The sequence below is a fragment of the Dreissena polymorpha genome, chromosome 7 (genome assembly GCF_020536995.1).
Source record: "Dreissena polymorpha isolate Duluth1 chromosome 7, UMN_Dpol_1.0, whole genome shotgun sequence".
Classification (NCBI taxonomy): Eukaryota; Metazoa; Mollusca; class Bivalvia; order Myida; family Dreissenidae; genus Dreissena; species Dreissena polymorpha.
Window position 1 is genome coordinate 71,566,915 of NC_068361.1, and position 20,241 is coordinate 71,587,155.

The 20,241-nt window shown below is 35.4% G+C and overlaps 2 protein-coding genes and 1 long non-coding RNA gene across 6 annotated transcripts in view; 1 reads left to right on the forward strand and 2 right to left on the reverse strand.

Annotated features, from left to right (window-relative positions):
* The window catches only part of LOC127837322 (GPI-anchor transamidase-like), a 35,254-nt gene extending 16,515 nt beyond the window's left edge, over nucleotides 1-18,739 (reverse strand). Inside the window, exons 1-7 of the mRNA XM_052364283.1 lie at nucleotides 18,470-18,739; nucleotides 13,189-13,337; nucleotides 12,831-12,889; nucleotides 9,933-10,009; nucleotides 8,422-8,533; nucleotides 5,302-5,398; nucleotides 3,699-3,816 (exon numbers count right to left, since the gene is read on the reverse strand). Coding sequence (XP_052220243.1) covers nucleotides 3,699-3,816; nucleotides 5,302-5,398; nucleotides 8,422-8,533; nucleotides 9,933-10,009; nucleotides 12,831-12,889; nucleotides 13,189-13,337; nucleotides 18,470-18,565 — 708 coding nt within the window. The 5' untranslated portion in view covers nucleotides 18,566-18,739. The remainder of the gene's footprint in view (nucleotides 1-3,698; nucleotides 3,817-5,301; nucleotides 5,399-8,421; nucleotides 8,534-9,932; nucleotides 10,010-12,830; nucleotides 12,890-13,188; nucleotides 13,338-18,469) is intronic.
* Nucleotides 11,138-12,079, reverse strand: LOC127837333 (uncharacterized). Its single transcript, XR_008029229.1, has 2 exons — nucleotides 11,848-12,079; nucleotides 11,138-11,685 (listed from the first exon to the last, which is right to left on the reverse strand). It is a non-coding gene; the product is annotated as an uncharacterized LOC127837333 (long non-coding RNA).
* Nucleotides 18,740-18,754: 15 nt separating the features above from the next.
* The window catches only part of LOC127837310 (adenylate kinase isoenzyme 5-like), a 78,690-nt gene continuing 77,203 nt past the window's right edge, over nucleotides 18,755-20,241 (forward strand). For 2 of the 4 annotated variants that reach the window (XM_052364252.1, XM_052364251.1), the window contains exon 1: nucleotides 18,756-18,958. In XM_052364252.1, coding sequence (XP_052220212.1) covers nucleotides 18,899-18,958 — 60 coding nt within the window. In that variant the 5' untranslated portion in view covers nucleotides 18,756-18,898. Of the gene's footprint in view, nucleotides 18,959-20,241 lie in introns of all 4 variants that reach the window. The other 2 variants (XM_052364250.1, XM_052364253.1) reach the window with 2 other exon arrangements.

Genomic DNA, 20,241 nt, shown 5'->3' on the forward strand with positions numbered 1-20,241 from the left:
GAGAGAGTTGCAGTTCTTGCATTCTGCACTGAGTAATGCTCCACTCAAGAAGTGTGATGGACTGACGGATGGAAAAAAGGACGAAAAATGCTGTCATTAAATGCCTCCTTTTAGGGACAAGAAATATGGGAAATAATGTTTTATGTGGGTGCAATAAAGACTGCACAAAAAAAGAGAAATGTCAAGCGCAAAGAGTAAGCAATGTTCTCTGAGTTAATCAACACACTGCAATCAACAATTCATATAACCTTATATTTCAAAGTTTAAAAACCATATTTGCCACGTGTCAAGTCAATCTGGTTAAGTAATGAGATTTTTTTTTTTTCATTCTAAAACTTTGTTATCTGAGAGACTTGAACTCGGATTTAGTATCCAATCGAGTCAATGTGCAGAAAATTCCCAATTATTGCTCTTCTATTTTACAAATAATATTGCTGTTTAACTTAAAAGTTTAACTCAAATACCTATGCCAATTTTACAACATAAAGAGTTTTAGTTTTGATAAGTCTTTTACAGATAAGTTGCAGTCACTCTTGCATTCCGTCAACTTCAAGATAACAAGATTCAGCTGTAAATGATATCAAAATAAATTGTTGAGTTATAATACCAAGAAAAAGAAAAAATGTTGTTATCTATTGCACAATTTCTTAAAATATCATAATGACAGAAATGTTTTCCCAACACATAAACTTTATCTGAACACCAATTAAATAAACCATTGGTAGTTAGGTACAAGTTTAAATGCTTTAACAACAAGGCCATAATGGCCCTTAAGTGCTCACCTGAGTTCACAGACACCAATTGTTGAAATCTTGACCACTTAACTTAGTTGTTGAGCCAACTTGACCAAGAATCAAATATTGCTTCTATATTGTCAAGTCAAACATTGTGACCAAGTTTCATCAAGACTGACAAGGCTCTTTTTCTAGATGCACAAACCCCCTGATTTACAAGACCTGTGTTTGTGAAACACAAAGACCATAATTTGGCCTAAAATAAATTGACCAAACAAAACTGACACTTCATCTGAAATCATAAGGTAGACTCACGTACCAACAAGAGCTGCGTTTGTAAAACAAAATGCCCCTACTGCAATATGAAGCCGCACAGCAGCTATTTAGAGAAAACAAAACCAATAACTTTGCCAAAAAACAATGGACTGGAACGAAACTGACACTTCATCTGTAAGTCATGTAGGTAGACTCACATACCAAAAAATAAATCAGCTCAATATCTGAAAGTGTTAGGTAAAAAAACTCCGTAGAACCGTTATTACAGAGAAAACTTTTAAGTCCAAGGCCCATTACTTTGCTAAAAATCAATGGACAGGAACAAATTGCAAACTTTATCTGTTGGTCATGTAGGTAGACTCACATACCAAAAATCAGCTCAATATCTGAAAGCGTTGTGTACAAAACTTCCCAAAACTGTTATTATAGAGAACATTTCTGTATCAACTATTGTCTCAAATCTCCATTCTCTTTCACTTTCTACTTGAAGAAGCTCCTCCCTTGGATCACATGTATATCCCATTAAAAAATATAACTTCCCTTGTAAAAAATATACATTGTACCTGCCAAATATTTTTTTTTTTAAATATCTCCCGTAAAAGCTTTCTAATTCCCCTGGCAAAAATTAAGATCAGTCCAAGGCTCATATCTTTGTCAAAAATCAACCAAATGGAACAAATTTCACACTTTATCTGTAGGTCACTTATATAGACTCACATACCAAATATCAGCTCAATATCTGTGAAATGCTGCGTAAGAACCTCCTGAAAACTGAATGCCGGACGGACCGAGAGATAGACGGAAAGATAGTGCGACTACAATATGCCACCTTAACAAGGGCATTAAAACGAATGAATCCATTGGAGTTCTTTACTATTTCAACAATGACAGTAATCAAGATAGTCCTTTGACATCTGATGAAAACAAGACAGTTGGCTTTACCATTTTAACAAGTAATGAAAACAAGACAGTTTGCTTTACCATTTAAACAAATAATGAAAACAAGACAGTTTGCTTTACCATTTCAACTAACGTAATAATCAAAACAAAAGAGTGCTGTACAGTTTAAACAATAGTTTTTAGTCTAATGAACACACAAAACTTTATACCAAATTACCAAACATCTCACACATTTTATTAATTAATTTTGAACAATAAACATTGAATGTTTTGATAAGGTGTTTATTTAGGAGGCAATTAGAAACGAATTTACATATTTTAATAATTAAATTTGTTTGATTGATTTTGATTCAACATAGTCAGGCTAGTCTTTGTTTACTGACATACACCGTAAATGTCAGCTTACATTATAAACAAGATGTGTTTGTGAAACACAATGTCCCCCTATATGATGTTTGACCTTGTAGGATGACCTTGACCTTGTGAAGGATGACCTTGACCTTGACCTTTCACCACTCAAAATGTGCAGCTCCATGAGATACACATGCATGCCAAATATCAAGTTGCTATCTTCAATATTGCAAAAGTATTCATAAAATAAGCGATTTGGGCCACATATATTTGACCTCTGACCTTGAAGGATGACCTTGACCTTTCACCACTCAAAATGTGCAGCTCCATGAGATGCACATGCATGCCATATATCAAGTTGCTATCTTCAATATTGCAAAAGTATTCATAAAATGAGCGATTTTGGCCACATATATTTGATCTCTGACCTTGAAGGATGACCTTGACCTTGACCTTTCACCACTCAAAATGTGCAGCTTCATGAGATACACATGCATGCCAAATATGAAGTTGCTATCTTCAATATAGCAAAAGTTATTGCAAAATGTTAAAGTTGGCGCAAACAGACCAACAGACAGACCAACAGACCAACAGACAGGGCAAAAACAATATGTCCCCCACTACGATAGTGGGGGACATAAAAATATATTTTTTTAACACAAAAAATATAGTGTGTACCATATGTAGCAGATTCCTCAAAAGAAGCTTGAACTTGGCGAATGACTTGTGTTTTTTCAGTTGGACAGCTTATTGAATGGAATAAGAATAACAAAAGGGTCTACAAATATAGTTAACAAATACTCGATGGTACACAAATACCCGTCACCCCTCTCACTCAATTACAGTATATTATCTTTATCCTTTCCTGCTCTGAAACAAAGTGACAATGGCTATTTAGAACCAGCAGAAAACCAGAACAGCCAAGTAACTGTCAGTCTGCTAGGTGTTATGCTGTTTGCTGCTCATCAGTATCTGAGGGTTGGAAATGAAGCTGTGAAATTTGAAGCTTTAAAAAAAGGTCTTTAACCCTTTTGGCGCTGGAACAGAATTTTAAAGGCCTTTGCAAACACTTTGGATCCAGATGAGACGCCACAAAATGTGGCGTCTCATCAGGATCCAAACTGTTTGCTATTCTGATAGTATTCTTTGAAAAACATCTAAGAAAATGCTTATTTTAGAATTTCAGCAGACAACATTTTAGCAGACTACAAATTTCCCAGCATGCAAAGGGTTAATTTTATTACATTTTCTAAGGGTCTACAAACATTTCAAAATGGGTATCTGAGCGGCAAAGGGTTAAGACCTTTCTTACTAGATTCAAGTTTTAAAGGCTACATTTCCAACTCACAGTTACTCACAGGCTGTTCTGGTTTTATGCTGGTTGCTTGTAGCGGTTTTCACTTTGCCTCTCATTGGTAAAGGGATATGGTGACTTACCGAGAGGGAATCCTCGCCCACTTTGCTGCTGGCCACAGCCAGGATGTTGGGAGAGTAGAACTTCAGAAACATGGACTCTGCTTGGCACGTGTCGATCATGAAGAATGCCTCATGGTATCTAGGAAAACAAGCAACATGCTTACATATTCTACCAAAGTTACCAGTACTGTTATCATTCCTTTAATAAAGTTAATTTACTAAATAATTGTCCATTACTATTATTTATTATTTCATTTGGTTTAACAAATTTTAAATGCTCATTACTACATGCTAATAAACTATGATTTGCAAAGCTGATGGAATTGAATTCAACACTGTTTTTAAGAGACACATGTAAAAATGACACACATTTTTGCAATATGGCCAACTATCAATGATCTGAAAATAAGCTGATTTTAACACACAACATGTTTTGTTCATGTCCTAATGATAACTATCTTCAACCACTAAGAAACACAACAATGTTGTTACTTTATTGAAAAGGTGGTTTAAACAACTACAATTGTGTTTATTGTCAGAAGGAATCAGCCAGTTTGGTATTATATGGTTTGCAACTAAATGTACTCTCACCGACCAATCTTAATTAGAAATATAAATTACAACTGATGCAAAATAATGTTATATCAAAAATGAGTCTTCACTAAAACCCATCTAAACTAAGTCTTACTTAAACCCATCTTAACTGAGTCTTCACTTAAACCCATCTTAACTGAGACTTTATTTAAACACAACTAAGTCTTCACTTTAACCCTTCTAAATTGAGTGTTCACTTAAACCAATCTTAACTGGGCCTACACTTAAACCCATCTAATCTGATTCACACCAGCATGTTTGAAGCATAGAAGTCTTTGGGACAAGTAAACTTTTGTCATGTTTTATTAATCTAAAGATGTTATTAATCAACACTCACATGTGACTTGAAGACTGACACTTACCTACTCAGTATGATAACTGCTTTAGCATATGAAATAATGTTAAGTCACAAACAATACTTGTATAAACTTGCTTTATGGAAACAACAACAAATGAAACTACCAAAGTACTGTACCATTTCAACAATAACACAAATCAACAGAGCGCTTTAATATTCTGATGAAACCAGTACTTTACAGTTTCAAAAACAACCAATGTGGTTTATTATTTCAACAATGAATAAAACCAAGAGAGTTCTTTACCATTTCAATCAGTAATTAAACTTTTAGGGCTTTACTTTTTCTACGATACATGAAACCGAGGCAAAGGTTCAAAAGCCAAGAATTCTATACAAATTCAACAATTAATAATGAGTTCAAAAATGGTTTTGATCCAGGGGTTCATTTTCCTTATATTTATTCATAAAAAAGCCTGTGGACACTCTAAAAGACACATTATTTGGCCAATCATAATGAAACTTGGTTAAAACATTGGTTTTATTGATATGTGGGATGAGTTTGAAAATGGTCATGATAAGAGGAAAACATGGCCGCAAGGGGATGGAGCAGTTTTCTCTATATGTAAGTAAGAAGCGTTTTCCTTACATATTATATATAAAAGAATCTGGGTATTAAAAACATGGCCACCAGGGTGGGTGGAGTAATTTTCTATATAGCCAAGATTGCTATACCTTTTCTTCTGCCACATCTGTTCAAATGCGTCTGCAAGCTCCACGCTGGAGATTTCCTCTGCATCCTGGAACTTAAGAAACCCGTCCCCGCCATGACCTGCAACCAGAAATGTTTATTTAATGAGCCAGGCTATTGGAAAACTGGGGTTGATGCATGTGTATTAATTGTCACAGATTGGCTTGTGCAGGCCACATAAAGGACCACACTTTACGCCTACAAAGAGACTTATTTTACATGATAATGCGCCGCTTTTTTTGTTGTTGACCTTTGACCTTGAAGGATGACCTTGACCTTTCACCACTCAAAATGTGCAGCTCCATGAGATACACATGCATGCCAAATATAAAGTTGCTATGTTCAATATTTCAAAAGTTATTGCAAAACTTTACTGTAAGGTTAAAGTTTTGGGACAGAATGACAGACAGAAAGGAAGACAGACAGGCCAAAAACAATATACCTCGATCATTCGATTCGGGGGCATAACAAATACTATATCAGCCAAAAGTGCCATCCCACATCAGCCTGTGCAGTCCACGCAGGCTTATAAAGTACCACACTATCAGCCTAAGCTAGATTTCCACTACAAAGAGACTTCTTTTACCAAAAAAACCTATATAAGGTGAAAGTGTTGTCCCTCATTAGCCTGTACAGACATGCATTAATACCAATTTTCCAAGAACTAGGCTTTAACCCTTTGCATGCTGGGAAATTTGTCATCTGCTAAAATGTCGTCTGCTGAATTTCTAAAATTAGCATTTTCTTCGATTTTTTTCACAGAATACTATCAGAATAGCAAACAGTTTGGATCCTTCAAAATTCGGTTCCCGCACTGAAAGAGCTAATGTATTTCAGGACTATTAATTTTTGCTTTTCACTCTTTCATCAACTTTTTTCATTTGCCTTTAAAGTATAAACCTGTTATTAAAGCTGGAGACACGGCATTACATACTGCTTTACATTTTTTATAATTAACATTATAATGGCATAATGAACAAGACTATTGCCAAGCAATATATGTCCCCTACCGGCTTCAGCATTGTCAGAAATTCCACCATTGTCAGATTTTTTTTTTATTTGTTGCCAAAGCAACCACAATTTTTGACGTAGGAACAAAATGAAATGACGTGCATAATGTCCATATTGCCATCTATTCATGTTTGAAGTTTCATGAACAAATATTAAAAACTTTTAAAGTTATCGCAGGATCCAGAAAAGTGTGACTGACTGACAGACGGACAGAGCGCAAACCATAAGTCCCCTCCAGTGAAACCGGTAGGGGACAATAACACAGTTACAGTCTGCACAATCTGCATTGTGTTCATGTTTGAGCAATTACTTTTTAAAAAGCTATCCTAAACTTTGAACTTTAGATAAAGGTCTTGCGACTGACACTTAAGTGTTGTTGTTTTTCGTTCAAATTTGGGTCTAGATGGAAAAAAAGTATATATTTTTCCAAAAGCTGCATTATGAGCAAATATAGCACACAAACCTGTGACCATTCAGTATTGCAATGACAGAACGCTAAGGATACTTGTCGTATATGCAATACACCATATAGAACTGGCGAACATATGTGATTAATTATTTAAACTTTGATAATAAATGATGGAAGTAAGAGCCAGCTTAGAAGCATGCTAAGATGCACAAACATAAACTCAATAATTGATATTAAATTATAAATAAAGCTTGACAAATATTACAGGAGGCAAGAATTGGTCACAGCCAAATTGCTTTCTCCCCCCATCGTCTTTTAAAATATACATTTTCTTTAGTTGACTTTAACCCAAAATTGCAGTTGTGATAGCATTTGGATTCAGTTTAATATTCAGAAAAATGCCAATGTATTGGAGCCATGCTCTGTGGAAAGGGGGGTTCACTCAATGTGTGTGAAGTGTCAACCCAGATTAGCCTGTGCACAGTATAATAGTGTGAGGGTGTGGTGGTCATTTGTGAGATGATCTTAAAAAAAAAAAAGACAAAAAATTTAGGGGGGTGCGGGGGAGGGGATTCTTGGGTGCGATGGTTGGACGGTATTTTAAACATAAAATAATAAAATAAATATTTGTGTTTTATAACCGTTTCAAAAAAACAATTGGGGGGGGTGGGTGGGGTTATAGTGTGAGGGTGTGGTGGTCATTTGTGATATGATCTTAAAAGAAAAAAAATTAGGGGGGGGATTCGGGGAGGGGGGGGAGGGCACGGGGGATGGTTTGGGTGGAGTCTATTGTGGTATGTCAGGTAAGAGTAGTTTTGTCAAAGTATCAATCAAATCTAATCATAAATAAAGAAGTTATGGCAATTTTAGCAAAATTTAATAATTTTACCTTGAGAGTCAAGGTCATTCAAAGGTCAAGGTAAAATTCAACTTTCCAGGTACAGTAACCTCATGATAGCATGAAAGTATTCGAAGTTTGAAAGCAATAGCCTTGATACTTTAGAAGTAAAGAGGATCGAAACACAAAATTTAACCATATATTCAAAGTTATAAAGTCAAAAAAGGGCCATAATTCCGTAAAAATGACAACCAGAGTTATGCAACATGTCCTTTTACTGTCCCCTTATGATAGTTTGCGAGTGTTCCAAGTATGAAAGCAATATCTATGATACTTTAGGGGTAAAGTGGACCAAAACACAAAACTTAACCAAATTTTCAATTTTCTAAGTATAAAGGCCCATAATTCCGTCAAAATGATAGTCAGAGTTACATAACTTTGCCTGCACAGTCCCCTTATGATAGTAAATAAGTGTTGCAAGTATGAAAGCAATAGCTTTGATACTGTAGGAATAAAGTGGACCTAAACACAAAACTTAACCAAATTTTCAATTTTCTAAGTATAAAAAGGGCACATAATTCTGTCAAAATGCACGCCAGAGTTATATAACTTTGCCTGCCCAGTCCCGTCAAGATATTAAGTAAATGTACCAAGTTTGAATGCAATAGCATTGATACTTTCCGACGCCAAGGTGATGACAATAGCTCATAATTTTTTTTCAAAAAATAGATGAGCTAAAAAAATAAAAAACATAATAGCTGAAAGTGTTTTCCCTGATTAGCCTGTGTGGACTGCAATAAAACTTGAAAGGTGGGGATTATATTAAGAGCTATGTCCCCCACATACCTGTCATGTAGACAAGTATGTTACTGTGCTCGTCTGTGAGGAGCCGCTTGGATCGGGGAGTGCTGGGCGGCAGTCTTCCAGTCAACACACGGATAAAGTTCTCTACCGTCACCTGTAACAGTTAATGACATTCTTTATTAAAAATACTCACTGCAAAGACCTTAATATGAGCCGTCTTTTGGGAAAACTGGGCTTAGTGCATGTGCATACAAGAGCACAGCATAATGGATGCCACGCTCGGCTGCGAAAGCTTGTCAGAATTTTTTTTTTTTTTTTTTTTAAGAGGTCACAGTGACCTTTACCTTGTGACCCAAAAATGGGTGCGGCTTGAAGAACTCATCAAGGTGCATGTACATATGAAGTTTCAAAGTTGTAGGTGGAAGGACTTTGATTTAAGAGCCAATGTTAAAAACCTTTACAAACCTTGACACAGATGGCTATGACAATACCTCGGGTTTTCTCCGAAAAACAGCCGAGCTAAAAATGTCTTCCCAAATTAGCTTGCACAGTCCACATAGGCTAATCTGGGATGACACTTTTTAGATGAATTCCTTTAAACAAAAAAATCTATAGAAACGGAAAGTGTCTTCCCTGATTAGCCTGTGCAGACATGGCTTATATCATAAACATATGCACATTATAACTTTGAGATTTGCAAAGTTGAAATTTACCTGGTTTACTTAAGTCATAAGATGTATAAACATCAGCCATGGGGGAAAAAATACTAGAGTTATGCAATACATATTGCTTACTCATGATCCAGCTAGGATTTGAGAAGGGCAGTGGGGGGGGGGTATTATGTCAAAATTGCAATTTTGAGCGCACAGTATTTTGTCAAAAGGGCACTTTCATGCACTGGGTCATATCTGTAATGCCCCCTTTGCATATTAATTTTTATATTATTAATAATTGTTAGAATATATTTTTTTCATTAGTATCAAACCATGCAAATAAAATGTCTACAATGAGGCATAAATTAATAACAATGTTGTAAGAGATAAGGCACTCATCAATAGGGAACCAACAAAAAAACTGCCAAAACAACAATCTAAACGCTTAATTACATTAAGAAATTTGTGGAAAACAAACACACACTGAGAAAACAATAAATTGATTGGACTCATTGTATTGTTAAATTGCAGTAGAAAGATATTCTTCACCATTTTATGCACCTTAAATCTTAATGTTGATTTTGGTAGGTTTCAACATAATATTGATTTCATAGTTTTCCAAAGATTAGTTTGTGTTTCTAGCAGCTTTAACCCTTTGCATGCTGGGAAATGTGTCGTCTGCTAAAATGTCGTCTGCAGAATTTCTAAAATTAGCATTTTCTTCTATTTTTTCAAAGAATACTATCAGAATAGCAAACAGTTTGGATCCTGATGAGACGCCACGTTCTGTGGCGTCTCATCTGGATCCAAACTGTTTGCAAAAACCTTTAAAATTCGGTTCCCCCACTGAAAGGGTTAAAATCATTCTAGCAGGTGTTCTTATGCTAGTATGCATCTTACCTCATAGCCTCTATAGTCCACTTCTACATCATCACCATACACATTGATCTGCTCATTAACATTGTTGAAAACAGTGGCTGTCAAGTAGAAAATAATTTTGTTTGACAAATTAAGTTTGTAGTAATAAATTATGTTTGAATAACAGCATCATTATACATACACATAAAATTATGTCCCATTATATATCTGTAATAGAATCACTATTATTCTTAATCTATTATTGATTATTCAAATGAATAGAGTTGCCACAAACAAAGCTTTCCACTCTATAGGTAAGAGCTCATCAGTGTTTGTGAATATGAGTTAACCCTACATATAACAAGAGCTGTCAGAAGACAGCGTGCTCGACTATTCGAGTGCTTGACAGTATAACGTAAGCCATCATGGGGTAATTGTTCAAATTATTCAATAAGGTCAAGGAAATAGTTCAGGTATATTTTCCGCAAACTATTGAACATAAAACAAACTAAATAGATTTTATTTCAAGTTTGATAGCAATAGCTTGGATGGGAAGTTTGGACGGTCCTTCAAAAATAAAGTAAATAAATAAAAAAAGAAAAAAAATTGTTTTTTTTGGGGGGAGGGGTAGGGGGGTATAATGTGGGGTGTGGTAATTTATTAGATGATCTTTCAAAATTAAAGAAGGAAAAAAAAAAAATTGGGGGGGAGGGAGTAGGGGGGGGGGGGGGGGGCAGGGATTCTGATTTGGGGTGTGGGGTATTGTTTGGGTGAAATCCATTGTGGTATTCAGGTAAGTGTTGTTTTGTCAAATTTAAGTATTAATAAAATCTGATCATAAATAAAGAAGTTATGGCAATGTACATGTAACTAAAGTAATATGCATATTGTAAATGTAAAAAGGGCCATAATTTTTACAAAATGCTTGATACAGTTGTCTGCTCTTGTTTATAGATTGGGGTCATGTTGGTCAAGAAGTTTGCAAAAAACGAAAGCAATATGTCAAGGGACATTAAAAATATTTGAGGTGGTACACAAATTTTAACATAGACTTATCGATAATATGCATATTCTTAGTGAAAAAAAAGGGCCATTATTCTTACAAAATGCTTGATACAGTTGTCTGCTCTTGTTTATAGGTTGGGGTCATGTTGCTTAAGAAGTATGCAAAATACAAGGGACAAAATTGTCACAAAACCAGGTTTTCATTGTGAAAAAAAAATCTGATAAAGGGAGAAAACTCAAACTGAACTTTTGAAATGACCAAAAAAAATTAACCCCCTTTGTAATTTTTTTTTTTTTTTTAAATCTATTTTTAGTCGTGGCGACCTTGACATTGGAGATATTAACGTGATTCTTTCGTGGGACACACCGTCCCATGATGGTGAACAAATGTGCCAAATGATTTTAAAATCTCACAATGAATGACATAGTTATGGCCAGGACAAGCTCATTTATGGCCATTTTTGACCTTTGAACTCAAAGTGTGACCTTGACCTTGGAGATATCGACGTAATTATTTCGCGCGACACACCGTCCAATGATGGTGAACAAATGTGCCAAATGATTTTAAAATCTGACGATGAACGACATAGTTATGGCTCGGACAAGCTCATTTATGGCCATTTTTGACCTTTGAACTCAAAGTGTGACCTTGACCTTGGAGATATCGACGTAATTATTTCGCGCGACACACCGTCCAATGATGGTGAACAAATGTGCCAAATGATTTTAAAATCTCACAATGAATGACATAGTTATGGCCAGGACAAGCTCATTTATGGCCATTTTTGACCTTTGAACTCAAAGTGTGACCTTGACCTTGGAGATATCGACGTAATTATTTCGCGCGACACACCGTCCAATGATGGTGAACAAATGTGCCAAATGATTTTAAAATCTGACGATGAACGACATAGTTATGGCTCGGACAAGCTCATTTATGGCCATTTTTGACCTTTGAACTCAAAGTGTGACCTTGACCTTGGAGATATCGACGTAATTATTTCGCGCGACACACCGTCCAATGATGGTGAACAAATGTGCCAAATGATTTTAAAATCTGACAATGAACGACATAGTTATGGCCCGGACAAGCTTATTCCGCCAGCCCGCCAGCCAGCCAGCCAGCCCGCCCGCATTCGCCAATCTAATAACCAGTTTTTTCCTTCGGAAAACCTGGTTAATAAAAGCAATATGTCAAGGGACATTGAAAATATTTGAGGTGGTACGCAAACTTTAACATAGATTTATCAATAATATGCATATTCTAAGTGAAAAAGGGCCATAATTCTTACAAAATGCTTGATACAGTTGTCTGCTCTTGTTCATAGGTTGGGGTCATGTTGGTAAAGAAGTTTGCAAAAAATGAAAGCAATATGTCAAGGGACATTGAAAATATTTGGGGTGGTACGCAAACTTTAACATTTGCACACTAACAGGAATGGGAACGCCGATGCCGGGGTGAGTAGGATAGCTCCACTATATATATTTCATATTTAATAGTGGAGCTAAAAATGGGCTGCATTCTGGGAAAAGAGGGCTTAATGCATGTGCCTAAAGTTTCATCCCAGGATTAAAATTGATGCCGCTTTTCGCATCTATGACATTTTTCATTTTGAGGAAGTCTAGGTCTAGCCCAATCAAGGAGAAAAGTGTCATACCTGATATGCCTGTGCGGACTGCACAAGCTAATCAGGGATGACACTTCTCGCACATGCTTTAAGCCTTGTTTTCCCAAAACGTGGCTCATATGTTTTCATAACAATTATATTATATTTCATCAACAAAATCTAAATTAAATGATGATATCATTTTATTTAAATTTTGATGTTGAGATACAATATCATCATCATGTTTATCATAAGACAACACCCTTACTTTATATGATATTTGGATGCCATTTTTGAAGGTTCAATTACTTAATTAAAGAAAACTCACCTGGTCTAGGGTTTCTAGGGTTACAAGCCATGTCATCGGCAACCATCAGTATTATGTGACTAATAAAAAGAAACAAGCAAGTTAGAAAGCATATTAATTTATCAACTGTATTTGTAACCCTTAGGACTATTTAGACTTTTGAGTGTTTTTTTATATAATTATTTCTTAAAACAATTTCAATTAATTAAATTTGGATACATATTTCCATATTTCAAACTATAATACTTACATACAATTACTATTTCACATTTTGCAGAACAATGCTTAGAAAAAGCCAGTTTGAAAAACCATTTAGATTAATTTCAATAAGAAAGCATAGCAAACCCTTCTATAATTACTTTGATTAAATTTAAGATACCTGTCAGGAATGCCCAATCGTTTCACACTTCTGTAGATAGAAAGAACGTTAGCCACATGTCTGTAGTTAAACCAGAATCTGGAAGTGTCGACCAGTACTGCCCAGTTGTTGGTGTGGTCACTGGTAAAGAAGTCATCAACTTCTATGCCCTGTTATGCAAGAAGAATGAATGTTAGAATGCTTGAATGTGATTTGATGATAAGATATCAGCTAGTGCTTTCCACATGCCATTTAACAGTCCCTCATCAAAGTGCTTGAATTTTTAAATCAGAGTCTGCGGGGCGCCTGAAATTGTCCAATCAGTGTATTTTTGCTGTTACTGCAACCAGCCATTCTTAAGATCAAAGCGATATCGTTTTAGCCGAAAATTTTGAAAGCCGATTACGATCCTCTGTCAACTTCATCTAACGCTTTACCCAACTAAAGCGCGCTTAAGGGCGGAGCGTCACTGTATTGGAAAATCAATACTGGCCAATTAGATTGTACGCTTTGTATAAGCGACAGGACTCGTAGGCAGGCACTACCTACAGTTAAATGATCCAGGGATCATATTTTCCCGCAACATCAATCAGTCTGGATATAAATGGGGAAAAAGTATCCGAAAATTTATGTCTGAAATTCTGACAAATTACGTTAAAATATATACCATTGATTTTGCCATTCATGAAGGTGGTATAATAAATGTACCAGTAAAATTCCCTTAGTCATTTTTTTAACGGAACAATCTATAAAGTACACGAATTATTTCGATTCTAATGCGGTTTTTACTAAAGATTTATACAATGTATATTATTTTTCTTGTGTACTGTCTTATGTGAAGTTCCGCCCATAAAAATAACTCTCAGCTGTTCTGTCGATCAGATCCGCCACTTTCATTCATAATAATATTACTGGATTATTACGCTGGTGGAAAATGTATCGGCGTGTTTTGTTTAGTTACAGCGCGTGCTTTCAGTGTATAAGGTGCACAATTTTCGACCACCCTTGTTAATATCGGACACGTCTTTAATCCGCTGTTCACAAAATTTTTTTTCTTCGTCTGACGTGCAATAAACCGGTCCTGACTGGTTTAGAGACTGCAGCGAATGGTTTATCACACCTAATCGAGATAAGAATGTCATGAGGGGGGTGTTAGCATGTGCACTGTGTAATTGATTTTCACGGGAATTTTGGCAAACAGAATCAGACCGACTGTTTAGGATTTTCAATCGGGCTTTCATGACCGCAATCGGTCTAGGACCGACAAAACCGAAAAAAATATTATTCCTGGAACTTAAATCATGCAGACAACTCGTGACGTACATGTAATTGCCACACAAATCTTGGCCAGTTACTTGCAAGACTGATGATGGCTGTAATCCTCGTGTGCATTTCATGAATAATATTGTCAAAACATTTACTTGACTCGTAAAGCGTTTAAACAAATTATTGTTGAATTCATTATGCAACTGTTAATGTTTTCTTGAAGCCTCAAATGAGCATAATTAAATTTGTAACCGGAAACCCACTTCTGAATGTAAATGTTAACTTTACGTTAACAGATTCTTGCTTCAAATAAACAGCAATAATTTATTTCGTGATGACCATTTGTCTCAATAAAAAGGGCGCGAAAATTATGCAGCAAGTACAAGGTGGCGTCATGTGCATAGAAAGCATGGGTGTATTGAGCATTGTATTAACAAGCACACACCAGGGCAAGCATGTTCAGTGGCAATATTTCATCAAACCTATAAATAGTCACTTATGCCGAAATTTATTTGATACTTTAGAAAAATGGCAACGTTTGCTGTAATAGAAATTATTGAGCACTTTTATCTCAATATTTACCAGAAAGTGCTTTTAAAAATGGGATTATCGGGTAATGAATAGAAACTTGAAAAGTAGTAAGTATACAGCAATAGTGTCAGGTTGATACAGATGTATTGGGGAATCGTTTGAGTCGGGATTTTACTATCTTCGCGGGAAAGTTTAAAAACAATTATTAAAAATGTCTTTATTAATTACTTTATAGCTGGGGGGTTTCTTGAAGAGTCATAGCGCACCAAAATGACGTCTTTTGACGCTGTTTTTCTTAGAGTTATAACGCACCACAGAACGTCAGTGATTAAAAAAGAGCACCGCCTTGCGGGTGCAGACCGCTCATCTATTTTTCTTTTTAAAGATGGAGGGGTGGGGTGGGTGGGATGTATAGTGTGGGGGTGTGGTCATTTATTACATTATCTTCCAAAAATAAAAAATAAATATGCAAAAAAAAATATATAAAAAATTGGAGGGGGGATTCTTGGGTGGGATAATTGGACAGTCTTTAAAAAATAAAAATAAATATTTTTGTTTTTTAACCATGTTTCAAAACGTATATTTATTATTTTATTTTTATTTATTTTATTTTTTTTTTGGGGGGGGGGCAGGGGGTATAGTGTGAGGGTGTGGTCATTTATAAGATGATCTTTCAAACAAGAGGCCCCAAAGGGGCCTGGGTCGCTCACCTGAGAGATTTAGATGGAAAGAAACAAAGATTAAAACTCTTCAGCAAATATTTGAAATTATTAGTATGACAAGACTGACTTTAAACAAATATAAGGTGTTCCAAAGTATTCACAATAGGCCTATATAGAAAATTACCCCACCCACCCTGGCAGCCATGTTTCTAATACCCAGATTTTTTTTAAATATATATAAGGAAAATGCTTCTTACAAACATATAGAGAAAACTGCCCCATCCCCTGGCGGCAATGTTTTTCCACTGATCACGACCATTTTCAAACTCATCCGACATATCAATAAAACCAATGTTTTGACCAAGTTTCATGATGATTGGCCAAAAAATTTGACTTTTAGAGTGTTCACAGGCTTTTCAGTATACCAATATAAGAAAAATGAGCCCCCTTTCCCCCTGGCGGTCATGTTACTAGATGGATCAAAACCATTTTTGAACTCAACCGTCATATCCAGGAAACAAGGGTTGTTAATGTTGTTTTGTGAAAAGAAGTGATTTGCTGTTTCAGCAGATATATACATATATGCGTTATCAGTATAGTTTTGTGTGTGTGTGTGTTTAATTTTTTTTAAATAGACATTTGTTACCCGTTGCAACAAAGCTAAAATTATTTTGCATAAAAGTAATATGAAGACAGTAATTTAATAATGAGCATCAGCAAAAGAAAATGTAAGTACATTTTTCAACAAATTGTTGTCCAAATTTGAGATCATGAGATAAGCATCTCAGCATCTTATAGGGGATGACTGTTTACAATCTGTTTAGCAAGAACACTTAGATACTGAAAACAACCGTATTTGTTCAAGAGATTGTGTTTTAATAAAATAGTTTTTGCATAATTAAATAAGATATGTTGAATTGTTTTCATATATCAAAGTCAGTTATAAAAAAGTAAATGAGTATGAGAATATGTACAGCTACTAGAAATTCAATATTGATCTTCTTTTACAGTACAAAACATCACTTGATCTTTAATATAGGTATAAATGTGTGCAAATATAGAAGTAAACACACACAAAACATTTGAAAATGTATCATATTTATATTAAAATTATTTATATTAAAACAACTATCAAACTATTTGTAATTTAAATGCACAACAAGGGACAAAATTGTCACAAAACCAGGTTTTCATTGTGAAAAAAAAATCTGATAAAGGGAGAAAAATCAAAACTGAACTTTTAAAATGACCAAAAAAAATTAACCCCCTTTGTAATTTTTTTTTTTTTTTAAATCTATTTTTAGTCGTGGGACCTTGACATTGGAGATATTGACGTGATTCTTTCGTGGGACACACCGTCCCATGATGGTGAACAAATGTGCCAAATGATTTTAAAATCTCACAATGAATGACATAGTTATGGCCAGGACAAGCTCATTTATGGCCATTTTTGACCTTTGAACTCAAAGTGTGACCTTGACCTTAGAGATATCGACGTAATTATTTCGCGCGACACACCGTCCAATGATGGTGAACAAATGTGCCAAATGATTTTAAAATCTGACGATGAACGACATAGTTATGGCTCGGACAAGCTCATTTATGGCCATTTTTGACCTTTGAACTCAAAGTGTGACCTTGACCTTGGAGATATCGACGTAATTATTTCGCGCGACACACCGTCCAATGATGGTGAACAAATGTGCCAAATGATTTTAAAATCTGACAATGAACGACATAGTTATGGCCCGGACAAGCTTATTCCGCCAGCCCGCCAGCCAGCCAGCCCGCCAGCCAGCCCGCCCGCATTCGCCAATCTAATAACCAGTTTTTTCCTTCGGAAAACCTGGTTAAAAATATGTAGCATAAATATATTAGCATTCAAGAAGAACTAGTTGCTAGTCATGTAGGAGACAATAACACTGATAAAGAATTTTGCATAGTTTACCACAAATTATGCGATGCAAGCACATTGTATAAGATGCATTTTTTAGGTATACGGACCATACGGACCATGGACCATACGGCCCAGACGATACGGCCCAGATTAGCGGACCATACGGCCCAGATTATCGGACTATACGGCCCAGATTTGCGGACCATACGGCCCACATGTTCCTACATTATTCTAAAACACGAATACACTACAATACTGTGCTACCATTGTACCATGAATGTGTTAAAAATAAATACATGCTAGTATGTGTTTCGCTTTTGTTAATAAATAACACGGGAAATGAAATAGGTATTATTTCTCTCAGATTTTAAATTCATTTTAATGTTGTCATCAACTATTTATGTAATCAGTACACATCACGCAAACATTCACTTTAATCGACAGAATATGGGCCGTATGGTCCGCAAATCTGGGCCGTATGGTCCGCAAATCTGGGCCGTATAGTCCGATAATCCTTACACGATGAAATAATATAAAACATGCTTGAATGAACATGAAATACTACAATTTTAATATTTTCTTAAATTTATTCATACAATATTGAAGGAACACAAAAGAAATATTAATTAAGACATGGTCCGTATGCTTTGTAAATCTGGGCCGTATGGTCCGCAAATCTGGGCCGTATAGTCCGATAATCTAAGCCGTATGGTCCGAGAATCTGGGCCGTATAGTCTGGGCAATATGGTCCATGGGCCGTATGGTCCCTAATCCCATTTTTTATATTTAACGTAAACATCACTTTCCATCACACAAATGGCGCTTCCCCACCCACAACTTTTTGCATAGCAGCAGGTGCTTGTTTTATAAACTTTTGTCAAATGTTACATTTTTTGATAACACAAAATTAGAATTTTGACTGATAGTTAAAAAGTTAAAAAATTACATTCAAAACGCCGATTGTCAGTGAAAACAATCCAATACACAGCGAAAGAAAATTAATTTTGTTGAATTTTAATCCTATTCCCATGGGCGCTGACATCTTGAAAAGTAGTTCTGTTGATTTTAAGCGTTTAAATATGATTACTCTGTCGGTGCTTCAAACTGCCTGAAACCAATAAAATATAATCAAACGTTGTTTTGATCTACTTATTTTGTTAATTTGAGTTATTAATGACTAAATATTAATTTTCAAACAGTGGTTTAAACAGAACTACTTGTACACATTCTAAATCGGAAGTTCAACCGGTGTTTCAGTGTTTGTTGTCCTTAGCTACATCGAGCATTATACAGGGTCATATTCTTGGCAGGGTTTCTAACTTAATTCAAAATTCCAGTCCAGGAAACTACTTACGTTAGGTGCCATACTGGCAAGATGACGACAGAAGATGCAAAATCGTATCTCTCCAAGCGAGAAATACCCCGTTTGTTTGAGGTTTGCACTTGAATGTTGTGACTTGTTTATCTTTAATTTGTATTTAGAAATTAGAGAAATCAGTATGGTAAATTATGGATATGATGATAACTTTTTGCGTATTTGCATTAAAATAAGTTCATACTTCACCATTGGGTTTTACTGATCGTTTCATCATTTTACTTGTCCGGGAAACTATTCACTAGCTCTTGGATAGATTCTACTCTTAAGTATACTTTAATGTAGTCCATATAAACGGACTCCCAGAGCCTTTGATAATTTTTGCTATGGCGGCTCTGGCACCCATTGGGTTATAAAGCTGATAGTTGAATTATTGCAACTAACTTTAATGTACCTCAGTTATTGGAAATATATTGTACGATTCCCTTATTTCGAGCATAACCTTATTTCGATCACTTTGTTTACATTAAGAACGCGGCTCTCGTGATGACGTCACACGCATGCGCTCTGAGTATTTTGGTTTACTAACATTACTATGGTATAAAATAATTACAGACATGACTCAAATAAGGAAAAAACAGTTTAATTGCATTTAAAAATCTTACTTCAACTGAAATAATCCAATTGTATGCCTATTCTGTGCATTTGTTTCGTAATCTTCATTAAACTTGCACATAAATTTCAGACCAATGCGCTAGTGTAAACACATATTTCCATGAATTTGATTAATTTTAAAGAAAATTCTTCTTCTTTTTCACGATTCCCAGAAAATGTTGCCCCGAACAATCTGTGTGCTCATCGCGAAAATAGGTGACATGCCAATATCCACATGTTCAGTGGGTATACCCTGTGCCGATTGGATGATAATTGTATCAAATGTTTTAATAGTAACATATATATGCCGAAATTTAATTTGAACAAATTGCGAACTTTGTTTATTTCCAATTCTTGAGCACTTTTTCGTGTCAATGTTGCTCAAAAGAGATCGACCAATAAAACAGAAACTTGTTAAATGGTAAATAAAAGTTACAAAAAAGTTAAATTAATCTTTCAGTTATTCTAAATTTGTTCATTGAATAGAATTTTCAAAGTTTTGTTGACCTCATGCCTATTGCAATCGAATACTCTCGCTTTTAGGATGTTACCTCTCGACTTAAGGTGAACAACGCCCGCAGTGTATGTCATTTGCGGGTGTGTATGGAACTATAGGCTTTGCGTGGTAAAACACGCTGAAAATAAACAATTTTTACATGGATATAACGGGAATGAAATAAATCTTCAAAGGTACATTGTTTATTGCGTCATTGTTTGAATTAATTCAGAAATCATTTTAGTTGTTTCCT